The 12,136-nt window shown below is 41.4% G+C and overlaps 2 protein-coding genes across 16 annotated transcripts in view; both read left to right on the forward strand.

Annotated features, from left to right (window-relative positions):
* Positions 1-5,333, forward strand: part of epb41l3a (erythrocyte membrane protein band 4.1-like 3a) — a 112,337-nt gene extending 107,004 nt beyond the window's left edge. For 10 of the 12 annotated variants that reach the window (XM_037536820.1, XM_037536819.1, XM_037536827.1 and 7 more), the window contains 3 exons: positions 1,751-1,831; positions 2,165-2,280; positions 4,276-5,333. In XM_037536820.1, coding sequence (XP_037392717.1) covers positions 1,751-1,831; positions 2,165-2,275 — 192 coding nt within the window. In that variant the 3' untranslated portion in view covers positions 2,276-2,280; positions 4,276-5,333. Of the gene's footprint in view, positions 1-1,750; positions 1,832-2,164; positions 2,281-3,694; positions 3,718-4,275 lie in introns of all 12 variants that reach the window. The other 2 variants (XM_037536822.1, XM_037536826.1) reach the window with 2 other exon arrangements.
* A 1,684-nt stretch (positions 5,334-7,017) lies between these two features.
* On the forward strand, positions 7,018-11,246 carry zbtb14 (zinc finger and BTB domain containing 14). Of its 4 annotated transcripts, none has more exons than XM_017706846.2 (2): positions 7,018-7,171; positions 9,384-11,246. In XM_017706846.2, exon 2 carries the CDS (start codon positions 9,401-9,403, stop codon positions 10,727-10,729), a length of 1,329 nt encoding a protein of 442 aa, XP_017562335.1. In that variant the 5' UTR covers positions 7,018-7,171; positions 9,384-9,400; the 3' UTR covers positions 10,730-11,246. The 4 variants fall into 4 exon arrangements, with proteins under 4 accessions (XP_017562335.1, XP_017562336.1, XP_017562334.1 ...); XM_017706847.2 differs by lacking the exon at positions 7,018-7,171 and adding an exon at positions 7,302-7,449; XM_017706845.1 differs by lacking the exon at positions 7,018-7,171 and adding an exon at positions 7,313-7,750.
* The last annotated feature ends 890 nt before the right edge of the window (positions 11,247-12,136 follow it).

Genomic DNA, 12,136 nt, shown 5'->3' on the forward strand with positions numbered 1-12,136 from the left:
GTGTAAAAAGTGATTTCAGAGCCACTCGGTTCTACCTGATGGAAACTGTTTGCCTTCAGTGTTTTGTGCTTATGATAATTATAATAGACACCAGCGTCACTAATTAATGACATTCTATTAAATGACTGGTTCACCATTCAATTCTATTCTATTCTATACTGGTTTACCATTACATTCTATTAAATGATTTACCAAGAGAGACACTGGAGTATTTTCACCTAAAATGAGTTAATGAGGCGAGTGTTCTTACAAAAAGGATAAAAGGACATTAGTCATAATTAATATTTTAGTTATGTATGTAGTGAAGGTTGACATGGAGATGGTTGGTGTGAAAGTAGAGGAGGCAATGGATAGGGCAAGATGGAGGCAGATGATCCTCTGTGGCGACCCCTAAAGGGAGCAGCCGAAAGAACAAAAAGTCATAATTAATATTTTAGTACTTTTACTTTCGATACTTAAGTACATTTGAAGGCAAATACTTTTGTACTTTTACTCAAGTGGAGGTCTAATGGGAGGAACTTCTACTTTTACAGGAGTAATATTTTACCTTTGGTATCTCTACTTTAACTTAAGTACATGGTGTGTGTACTTTGTCCACCACTGGTGACTTGGGTATGTCATCAGTTAGATAATTCCCTATCCCAGTGCTTTGGCAGGCAGTGGTGGCAAAGCACTGTGGAAACATGTAATTAGCCTAATCTCTGAACAATAGTATTGTCAGAACATGTAGTGATTCCTGCCCAGTTCAGGAAAGGGGTTATTTGTTTTACATGTAAGTTATTTCCTCTTGGTAAATTAATAAAAAGGCATTTTCTAGACTGATTAGGCATTCATAAAACTAAACAAACTACATCAGCAGTTTAACTTGTCAGTCTTAGGTTAAGTCAGTAGTCAAACTACAATGTAATCATATCTACTCCAGTGAAATTAAGACTATGGCCCTGTTTACACCAGTATTTATACAGCCTAATAATACATATTAATTGTCAGCTAAAATTTCATAATTGTGACGGGCTGACCTCCAATGACACATTCTGGACACAGAGGAGTGCCAGGTGTAACTCTATGTCAGGCTGTTTGCTTACATTCAGGTCACGAGACGGATTTTACCAGGTGTTAACAGGGCTAAATCATGCTACATTTCTATATATAATACTAATCTATAATGATTAATTCAATCTCAGAGTTCTCACTGTATCATTATATCTTAGATTATAAGCATTATTTACCACAAGTGCCCAAGTTAATGGTGGTGTGGTCTGACTGGGGCTAGCTTCAATTTTTTTTGCATAGGTTAAATGACAGTACACACAGTACACAAGTTGGGAAATCGTAGCTTTTAAGCTTTTTTTATAGGGATAACTACTAAGGCTAACATTAGCTATAAAATACATTTGCAGAATTTAATTTAAGGCTACACTCAATAATAGCAACATGATGTTTAAAATTAAATTAGTATAGTTGTATTAGTGCTGTAAACTACATTTAACATGGTGTAATCACTGCTATATGTCTTAATCACCGGTTTTGGCAATGTTTGCACATATGTGTACAGTTAAAAAAACAAAATGAATGAAAAACCCACCTATTCGAATATCAGTCATTTATTAAATTAAATTAACTTTTTAACTGAAAGCATTGATGGACCATTTATAATAGGTTTAGGTTAATCATTACCATCCCTACATGTGATGTTTGTGTTTTGGTTTACTCTAAATGTTCTACTGTCTGGTCTTTGCTTTTCTGTCAGACTGTGAAAGGAGGCATCTCAGAAACAAGAATTGAAAAGAGGATTGTTATCTCTGGGGATGCAGACATTGACCATGATGAGGTGAGAATCACACACCATCAGTTCAGTAAAATAGCTACATTAGCTGTTGGCCAGGCTAAAAGCAGTTTTAACACTTGACAGAATATTTGCTCTTGACTGTGTTTACTACTAGGTCTACACCTTTATCGTTTCTTCATATTGTTTGTCAGCTAGTTTGGTGACCATCAGCTCTTGGTGAACAGAAACAGATAATACTGTTTACTGTTCAGCGCTCACTTTCTCCACACCTCAGAATAAACCACATCCACTTGATCATTTTTTAAATACAAAGTTCTCACCGTTGCCATCCCTACACCTCTTTGTTTTGCCGTTATCGGGTGCCACTGGGGCCAGGCCCTGGCTCAGGCCATTAAAGAAGCCAAAGAGCAGCACCCCGACATGTCAGTGACCAAAGTAGTGGTCCACAAAGAGACTGAAATCACACCAGAAGAGGGCGAGGAGTGATGAAGGTAAGGGAAGAGATGGTCATGGCTCTGTTCGACTTGGCTAACTGCAAATTGATCCACCGCTTTGCTAATTGTCCAAAGCTCCAAGAGCTGCTATTGGCCGGCATTCTAACCCCTGGGCTGCACTGGCTGTGTATATTTTGTCTTATGCATCTCTGCCCCATTCAGACATGTTCTTCTCAAGACGGTCTGATGTTTGTACTTCATGTATTAAATGAAGTGCTGTAATCTGTGCACTAACCAGTTCTTGATTTTCTTTATTTTGTGTTGCTTTGACAATAAGCAATGAAAATATGATTTTAAAGCTGGTGCCGAAATAAACCCTCGCTCTCAGATCCACTGCCCTTTATGAATCTGTGTTGGAAAGAGTACAGTGCACTCTCCTGGACATAAGCAGTACTGCAGTTTATTGTCTGAAACAATTGTGATGGTATTGCTTTGGGATGCATTGATCATGAATGTATATGGCCATTTACAATTTCTTTACAGCCAATTTGGCTGCTGGCTGCCTGTGTGGGCTGTATGAACACATGGGCTGAATGAACAAATGAAACACACTAGCACATCCTATTAGCTAAAGTCATAATATAAATTACGCTTACTCTTTACTGGTCTAAACTGGCATTTTAAACTCTTAAATTTAAATAACATGACTTAAATAAATAAAGTGCTGCAGTGAGGCAGCTGACAATTTAGCACAAAAGTCATGCATTAATATGCTACAACATTTTGGTAGAAGTGTAGCAGCACTATTTAAGTGCAGCATGAGTGCACTTTACCTGCCTTACATTGTATACATTATAAAACTGCAACACAGTTTAGCCAGAAGAAAACTAATAAATTGTTGATTACACGTTTGAAGCAAACATTCCGATCATGCATCCCTAGTAATGTTTGCAATATATTTGAAATAAAGCTTAGAGTATTTATTCATAGAAATGTCTTATTACCATAAATAGGACTAGTTTACAATATTTCTTATTGTCAAAATCTTGTGGTCTAAATGGAAGCATGTTTTGGGAGTCTTTGCTTTTCAGATGACTAATAAACCCAAACTTTCTGCATGCCTTTTAAAATGTCTGGTATTGCTGTATGCATATGGCCTTACAGTGTTTTATTAACCTGTACTATATAATCGCTATCATTAACACAAAGCACTAAGAGGCACATGACGCATGCTGTCATGTGTCATGCCTTGGTATTTGTAAAGTGGTGCGGTGATCATTTCCATAGTTCTTCTCCATAAATCTCCTTCATAGTGACTATATAAAATTGTGATAGTCCTAGAGGACTGCTCCCAAGTTCTGCTCCCAATGTTGGGTTTTGGGACCGGTTTGGGCCCATTTTCTCTTGCATTTTCTTGCTTGTGCACTCTTTCTCATTTGCTCTCTCATCATTGTAATGTTATAATTTCCAGCTGCATTTGGAATAACTCTGGAGGTAAATCTGTCCCTGAATGAAATAGGGAATGAAGTTCAACAGTACAGTACAGTCTCAGCATGGATGATGAGAGGGATGTCTGGGGTTGGTGAAAGATCACAGTGGATCTTTCCTCTTTCTTGTTAGGTTCACTCAAAGAGTGTCTACAGTGCTAGCAGTAGTGTGAGAAACTTTAGCACTGTGGGGCTAACAGTTGATAAGTGCAGGGTGGATGCTGTTCTCTGGCAGGAACAATTGGCAGTTATATAAAAATATACTGATAATGAAGACTGTCAGTGTATTACAGATGTGTAAAATACCAGTTGGTGGTATGGAATGCATGGCATTTTCTGTTGATCCACTCAAGTGATTCGTAAGAAAGCAAAGATCTGTGAAGACGTGTCTGTAATAATCTCTTAGTGCATGGGGGCAAGTTTGGGTCAGGTTCAGGTTTTAAATTTAGCTTTACCAGTCGGGCTGGTCGGATCAGGTCTCAAATTAACAGATTTGGGGTTGGGTTTGGACTTCTCTTGTGAAGTACTGGGTTATAATAATATGTTTTTGTCCATATATTTTTAGGATTAGTGCCTCTTCTCACTTCCGGGAGAAATCTCACGTCTACACCTTGCAGAATGAAGGACGCTTTGGAGAAGTCACCTATGGAAACAGCACCACAAATAAACCAATGGATACACTTCATCTGAGCACCGCTGGAGTAACCTCTCATACACATACACACGCTCACACTCTCGCAACACACGCTTACTGAACTACCGGGCAGCCTGGTCCAGCATTGGATCACTGATATTGCATGACAAGGGAACAACTGCTTTTTTTGTAAAGAGAAGAAAAGATATATATAGGACATACTCTACGACCACAGTGTAAATTTCAGTCTACCCTGCGTGCTCCACCTAAAGGGAGAAGAATGTATGTGACAAGAGTTTTGAAAATAGTACTGGTACAAATACCTGCATTTTATTTATTAGAATACTGCTCAGTGCAAAAAAAAATAATAATAATACTAGACTATCCGTATGAGCACACAGTATTTAACCATGCAATAAGTGTGCTGTTCACACCACCAGTCACCACGTCCTGGTGCTGTCACCCCTACCCTGCCTCTGATGTGCTCCATGTTGAACGTACTTCATCTGAATGAGAATATGAATGATGCACCCATTCGCTTGTAGACCATGCATATTATAAAGAAACATGTTGTTCTTACTTGAATTATGTGTACATTTTTTATGTTTTACCCTTAAATTTACTGACTGAAAGGCGATGTGGGGAATTTCACTGTCTGTTTTGTTTGCTCCCCCCCAAGAATGAAGACTGGCACTGTGACCACATTCGTCACTATTCAGAGTCTAAGTGACTGCTGCCCAACGTCACATTTTTAAGTCATTTCCCAAATTGTCCATGCCTAGAGTGGCATACCTGAGCCTTAAAATGTATAAACTGGATATAATATCTGAAACATCTCCAGTTATGTGTGTTTGTGCCCTTGTTTTATTATCATTATTATTATTACTCATTTGCCTGTGTGTTTTTTAAACCACCCTCCTGTTATACGCTGCAGTCCATGTTGAAAGTGTTTCCCACATGAGCTCAAATAAAATGGCAAATATATTTGAGAGGGGTTTTTTGACTTTTATTCGCTGTTCTGCAGTCGTACATCTGAGCAGTAAAGAGGACAGACTGGCATGTCAGCCCTCAGGCAAAACGTGTAATCGCTGCATACTCCATAGTGAAATTTGTTACAGAATATATTTGCAAACATTACTGTGGATTTCTTGTTTGTATTTCAACTTTACAAAACTTAACATGATGTCAGCACATCACTAATGATAGTAATAACTCACATATGCATTATAAGTCGTCTTCAGGGTGACGAACATGCTGTGACCGATGCAAAACAAATGGGAGCTCAAACCATTAGCACAAAAAAGGCACTAATTCAAATAAAGTGAGAGAAAGAAGAACCAGGAAAACAGCGCTGGAGATGCTGCTGTAGGAACATCCAGCCTGATGGAGAACTTGGTGAGTGATCAGACCTGCGGGGCATGATGGTAAATAATGTACAGAATGAGAAAGGAGCGTCCTGATCAGGCTCGGTGTTAATTCAGCCGCAGTCTGTTCAATCATTTAGCTGTTTGAGAGCCTCTCCAAACTGAAATTTGAATTTCCAATCTGTTTGGATTTGGTTTAATATGTAATATTTACCCAAGACATGCATTTGCTTGGTCCTCATGTTTTCATTCTATAACAGATGAGATTAGATAAAAATTCTGTGTGGACATTTGATTTGGTCCACTATAAAGTCTCCCTAACCTCATCGCCTCACCTAATGAGAGAACTTTTTTATGTATAGTAACTTATTCCATTACTAATTTTAAAATTGTACATTTATGTATTTTAGAGGCCAAATATAGTGTGTTGTTATAAAATACATTTTAAAAGCTAACTGGGAGCTACATTGGGAGCTAACTACCTTCGTTATTTAAACATAAGTATTGGTTTGCTGGCATTTGGCTCATAACAAACACTGGGCTTTTGTCCCAAGACAAAAAGTTTTGGCACCCCTGATCTACAGGTAGGTCTAACACGTTCCAGAAAAGGTGTTTATTAACTTTGGGAAATGATCTAATGCTTAATATTAGTTAAGTTGTCAGTAACTGACTTGTAATTTTAACGATAAAATTTGAATCTATTAATTTGCATGATATGATATGTGAATTTGAATCAATGCGCTTAAAGTGTCTATAATGCAGGTAGACCTAATTAACCTAGTTCAGAATATTCAGATATTAAATATTAGCCAAAATGCTCAGTGTTCGGTGTATATGTTAGTGCTAAAAATATAATATTATTAAAACAATATGTAACATATTATTGTTCGATATTATATCTTGACCGAATAAACGGATTCACGAGTAATCCAGGTCTTACTTGCGCCGATTTAAAGTTACTTTCTGATTCACTGCGATCCTTTTAAATGATCAATTTCTCTTCCTCTACACTCTCCGTCTCGTCTAACTTCTCTCTCTCTCTCTCTCTCTCTCTCTCTCTCTCTCTCTCTCTCTCTCTCTCTCTCTCTCTCTCTCTCTCTCTCTCTCTCTCTCTCTCTCTCTCTCTCGTGCCCGCGCATTTTTCGCCCGCTGCTCGCTCCTTCAGGGCTCCGCGATCCGCACCTCTGTATTCTCCAACAATACGGTGCGTAGCCGCGCTCCGTCCTCCGCTCCCACCAGTGAGGGCCGCGGCTGCGCTGTTCGCGTAGCGCCGTTGGCTCTGCGCTCATGCTTACGCACGTTTTCGTGCTCTGCGGCTTCGTGCTGGCGCAGCGCGTCCTCCTTCCGTGTGTGTGCTCGTCCTCGACGCTCACAAAAAAAACACATACAAAGTGCATTATTCCCTACTGGCGTTGTGACACTCCACCCCAGACTTTTCCAGTGGGTCAAAACGGCACGCAGAGGTGAGGAATGAGATTTTTTCGCCCTTTGCAGCAGCTTGTAAATTTATTGCATAATGTTTGGCCGAGATGCCTCTGCGCGCTCACGGCTCGCTTCAGGAGAGTTCATGGCTGCTGCTCGGGCTTTTTCCGAGCGGGGACGGGGCTGGGCGTGCTCGTCCTCAGTCGGGAACGGCGCCGTCCTCGTCCTGTAGTCCTCCATGTTTTTGAGCGTCGAGAGCAGCGGGGAAACAGGATTGACTCTCCCTTCTTCTGAACCACAACTCCGCCATGCATTTCAGGAGCGTTTAACCCACTTTCTGAGATGACTTCGTTTAACGAATTGTTGTTTTTGTTTCTTTTTTGAGGATGACTATGAAGATAGCGCCGGCTGTTTATTTGGCCGTTGATTTGGGCTAACTCGCCGTGAAAACACTGCGCTGAGCCGCCTGGACGTTTAGCTTTAGCTGCTGCTTTTAGAGCCTAACAGGATTGCAGCTAACCGGCTAGGCTAGCTAATACGGCAGGTCAACAAACCAGATTGTGCCCGGGCTAAGCTAACTTTAGCACAATGGGTGTTTCTGGGGAAACAAACACTTTTTCGTGAGTGGGTCCTTCACTGAGGTTTTAATAGCCTGAGCTTCAAACCACGATTTTATACCTAGTTATCGTGGCTTTGTTCCAAAAGTGCTAAAAATGAACTAGCTGGCTAGCTGAAGAGCTACAGCGGAATGGCCGTTGCTAAGCTTGCTTATCTCTCTTAACTCGGCTCTTTAGTCAGTCAGCAGGCCTTCTGCTTGCTAAAAACTGCTGCTTACAAGTTTGGGCCACATTTGCGGGATAAGTTACATTTATTGAGCTAGAGAGTGTGTTAGTACTGTAAGAAAAGCTCATGTAAAGTTTATCTCAAGTCTGCCGCTTGTTTATAACTTGTGGGCTTGGTTAGACGTTCAGAAGCTGTAAAGAAGTGGGCTTGGTTAGACGTTCAGAAGCTGTAAAGAAGTGGGCTTGGTTAGACGTTCAGAAGCTGTAAAGAAGTGGGCTTGGTTAGACGTTCAGAAGCTGTAAAGAAGTGAGCTTGGTCAGACGTTCAGAAGCTGTGAAGAAGTGAGCTTGGTCAGACGTTCAGAAGCTGTAAAGAAGTGAGCTTGGTCAGACGTTCAGAAGCTGTGAAGAAGTGAGCTTGGTTAGACGTTCAGAAGCTGTAAAGAAGTGAGCTTGGTTAGACGTTCAGAAGCTGTAAAGAAGTGAGCTTGGTCAGACGTTCAGAAGCTGTAAAGAAGTGGGCTTGGTCAGACGTTCAGAAGCTGTAAAGAAGTGGGCTTGGTCAGACGTTCAGAAGCTGTAAAGAAGTGGGCTTGGTCAGACGTTCAGAAGCTGTAAAGAAGTGGGCTTGGTCAGACGTTCAGAAGCTGTAAAGAAGTGGGCTTGGTCAGACGTTCAGAAGCTGTAAAGAAGTGGGCTTGGTCAGACGTTCAGAAGCTGTAAAGAAGTGGGCTTGGTTAGACGTTCAGAAGCTGTAAAGAAGTGGGCTTGGTCAGACGTTCAGAAGCTGTAAAGAAGTGGGCTTGGTTAGACGTTCAGAAGCTGTAAAGAAGTGGGCTTGGTCAGACGTTCAGAAGCTGTAAAGAAGTGGGCTTGGTTAGACGTTCAGAAGCTGTAAAGAAGTGGGCTTGGTTAGACGTTCAGAAGCTGTAAAGAAGTGGGCTTGGTTAGACGTTCAGAAGCTGTAAAGAAGTGGGCTTGGTTAGACGTTCAGAAGCTGTAAAGAAGTGGGCTTGGTTAGACGTTCAGAAGCTGTAAAGAAGTGAGCTTGGTTAGACGTTCAGAAGCTGTAAAGAAGTGGGCTTGGTTAGACGTTCAGAAGCTGTAAAGAAGTGGGCTTGGTTAGACGTTCAGAAGCTGTAAAGAAGTGAGCTTGGTTAGACGTTCAGAAGCTGTAAAGAAGTGGGCTTGGTTAGACGTTCAGAAGCTGTAAAGAAGTGGGCTTGGTTAGACGTTCAGAAGCTGTAAAGAAGTGGGCTTGGTTAGACGTTCAGAAGCTGTAAAGAAGTGAGCTTGGTTAGACGTTCAGAAGCTGTAAAGAAGTGAGCTTGGTTAGACGTTCAGAAGCTGTAAAGAAGTGAGCTTGGTTAGACGTTCAGAAGCTGTAAAGAAGGTGCTTCTGTGTCTATGACTTATTACTGAGATGAGGAAAAAAGCTAACATCCATCTCTCTCTTTCTCTTTCCCTTCAGACGGAGGCCGTCCCAGCATGTCAGAGACTGTGAAATATGTGGATGATGATCACAAAACCATTTTCTTGAAGATTTTGAATGAGCAGAGGCTGGAGGGTGAACACTGCGACATTGCAGTAGTTGTTGAGGATGTCAAGTTCAGGGCACACCGATGCGTGTTAGCAGCTTGCAGCAACTACTTCAAAAAGCTTTTTAAGAAACACGAGGTGGACAGCTCCTCTGTGATAGAGATTGACTTCATCCGCTCAGACATCTTCGAAGAGGTACTGAACTATATGTACACTGCAAAAATTTCGGTTAAGAAAAAAGATGTTAATTTAATGATGTCATCTGGACAGATCCTTGGAATCCGGTTTTTGGATAAGCTGTGCTCTCAGAAACGGGATATGTCTTCCGAAGAGAAAAATGAACTTAGGAATTCCAAATTCCCTTATGACATTGTTAAAAACGGGCTTCAAAATGAAGACGCTCAGTTAAACCAAGACAGTGATGTGCACGTGCTTGGGGACCAAGACGACCCGCCTTCTGACGACATTGTTGATGAAGCTCAAGGCAATCACGATCTGGACAAATCACCCAGCAGTGCGCTTCGAGTAGAGGAGGCGATTCTAAAGGAGCTAGCACAGGAGGAGGTAAACAAGGTTGGCTGCTATGATCAAGACGTGGAAGCGATGGACACTGAGCCCAAGGAGCTGGCCGCTCACACCCAAACCCTGTCTTTTGCTGACAGCATGGGGGAGGTTAAGGACGAGCAAGCCCCTGGATGGACCACAGCTACTGCAGAAATGAAGCTGGAATATCTCCTGTATGGCCATCGGGATCACTTTGCTTGTCACATTTGTGGCAAGAGCTTTCTCGACGAGAGCCGGCTGAGGAAACATGAAAAGCTACATTCTGCTGAGAGGCCATTTATATGTGAGATATGCCCCAAAGCATTCACCACCCAGGCCCACTTGAAAGAGCATCTGAAAATTCACACTGGCTTCAAGCCCTACCGATGTGATGACTGCGGCAAGTCTTTCATCCGAGCTCCAGATCTGAAGAAACACGAGAGAGTGCACAGCAACGAGCGACCCTTTGGTTGCCAGATGTGCGAAAAGGCCTTTAAACACAAGTCCCACCTGAAGGACCATGAACGCAGACACCGGGGTGAAAAGCCCTTCGTATGTGGTGCCTGTCCCAAGGCCTTTGCCAAAGCCTCTGATCTAAAGAGACACGAGAACAACATGCATAGTGAGCGAAAGCAGCTGTGTGCCAACAGCTTACAAAGTGAGACTGAACAGCTACAAGCAGCGGCTATGGCTGCAGAGGCTGAGCAACAACTGGAATCCATAGCATGCTCGTAACGTACTGTTTTGTGTGATGTACTCACACCAATGCACTGTAAAACAATCTTTTCTTACTCCTTTTGTTTTGTTAAGCAGACTCAGTCTTGTTTTGGTTGGTCTTGTTATAAGTTCCTTTTTTGAACTGTTGGAATTTCAGATCTTGGTAGTATGTGTAGATTTTCATGATTTTAGACACTCGACTTGATTTACACTGTTGAATGTTTTTGTTTTCTCTACAATGAAAATGGTGCAAGATTTTCTCACTGTACAGTTCGTACCAAATGTATTTGAATATTTGTGGCAGTCTGATGGACAAATGGACACTGATTTGCACTGCCTTACTCTTCTTGATATAGTAATGATGCATTTCAGCAGCACCAGTTTTGCTAAAAAGACTGTAGAGGAGGGAGAAACTGAACAAATGCATCTTTGATGGTCAGTCATTCCATCAATTATGTTGCAAGAGAAAAAGAAGATTTAGCATATAATATTTTTGCTGTAATAAAATGCATTTCCTGTGGGGAGAGCTTCTGTGGATCATGTGTCTTTTTGTGTTCTCATGTAGTTGACAAAGCACATTGGCTATAGTTTTCTTTTTTATTTGTTTATTTGGCCAGTTTATTTGGCCGCTTGCTGTATGCGAAACTGAATCCTTGGTTACAGATGGTTTTTAAACAGTGAAGCCAAATTCTCTGATTGGGGGGGTTCCTGAAGACTGTTGTTCTGCTTTGTGGACTTGTTTGTCTTTGCTCAGCAGTCATTCCTTATTAACATTAGAGGAGCGTCAGAGCATGAACTTTCACGCGTCAGAAACATAATTGTGAACTGCATGTGAGCTGGGCTGGATTTCCCAGAAGTGTCTTAGCACTAAGATGATTCTTAAATGAGAGAGCGAGCATCACTCTGAATACTCTCTCTACCAGTTAAGGCGATCTGAACACCAAGGTGCTTTTGGAAACCAGGCTCTGATCTGTACTGGGAGCTGACCACTTTCATTTTTAGAGTGTCTTAATATTTTTATATTTTATATAAAAATATAGTTTTTTTTATAGTTTATATAAATAATAAAATCCGCAAGCACAATATTGAGACCATTTTAAGTGGTTTGAATTGAGGCGCATCAGAAGAGCGTTTGTTACTCGTTCTCACTGGCTTTTTTCCGTTCTGTCCTTTTTCTGTTTGTGGGTTTGGTTTGGCGTTTTTTCATTTGATTTTGCAGTCTTCATTTCTTTGTTCTGAGTTTTGACCCTTCAGGTCTGGAGTCAGTCTGAAGAAGGCGCTGAGTTGCAGTTGTTTTAGAGTGACCGGTCCTCTGAGTCGTAGCCACGCCCATCTCGCACACCATGGACACCAGTCCAACACGACCGGACTCATAACCGGCGTGTCGCAGTTCAGAGCCGCGTTTCCCGCTTTGATGTAGCACAC

Source organism: Pygocentrus nattereri, chromosome 3, assembly GCF_015220715.1.
Source record: "Pygocentrus nattereri isolate fPygNat1 chromosome 3, fPygNat1.pri, whole genome shotgun sequence".
Classification (NCBI taxonomy): domain Eukaryota; kingdom Metazoa; phylum Chordata; class Actinopteri; order Characiformes; family Serrasalmidae; genus Pygocentrus; species Pygocentrus nattereri.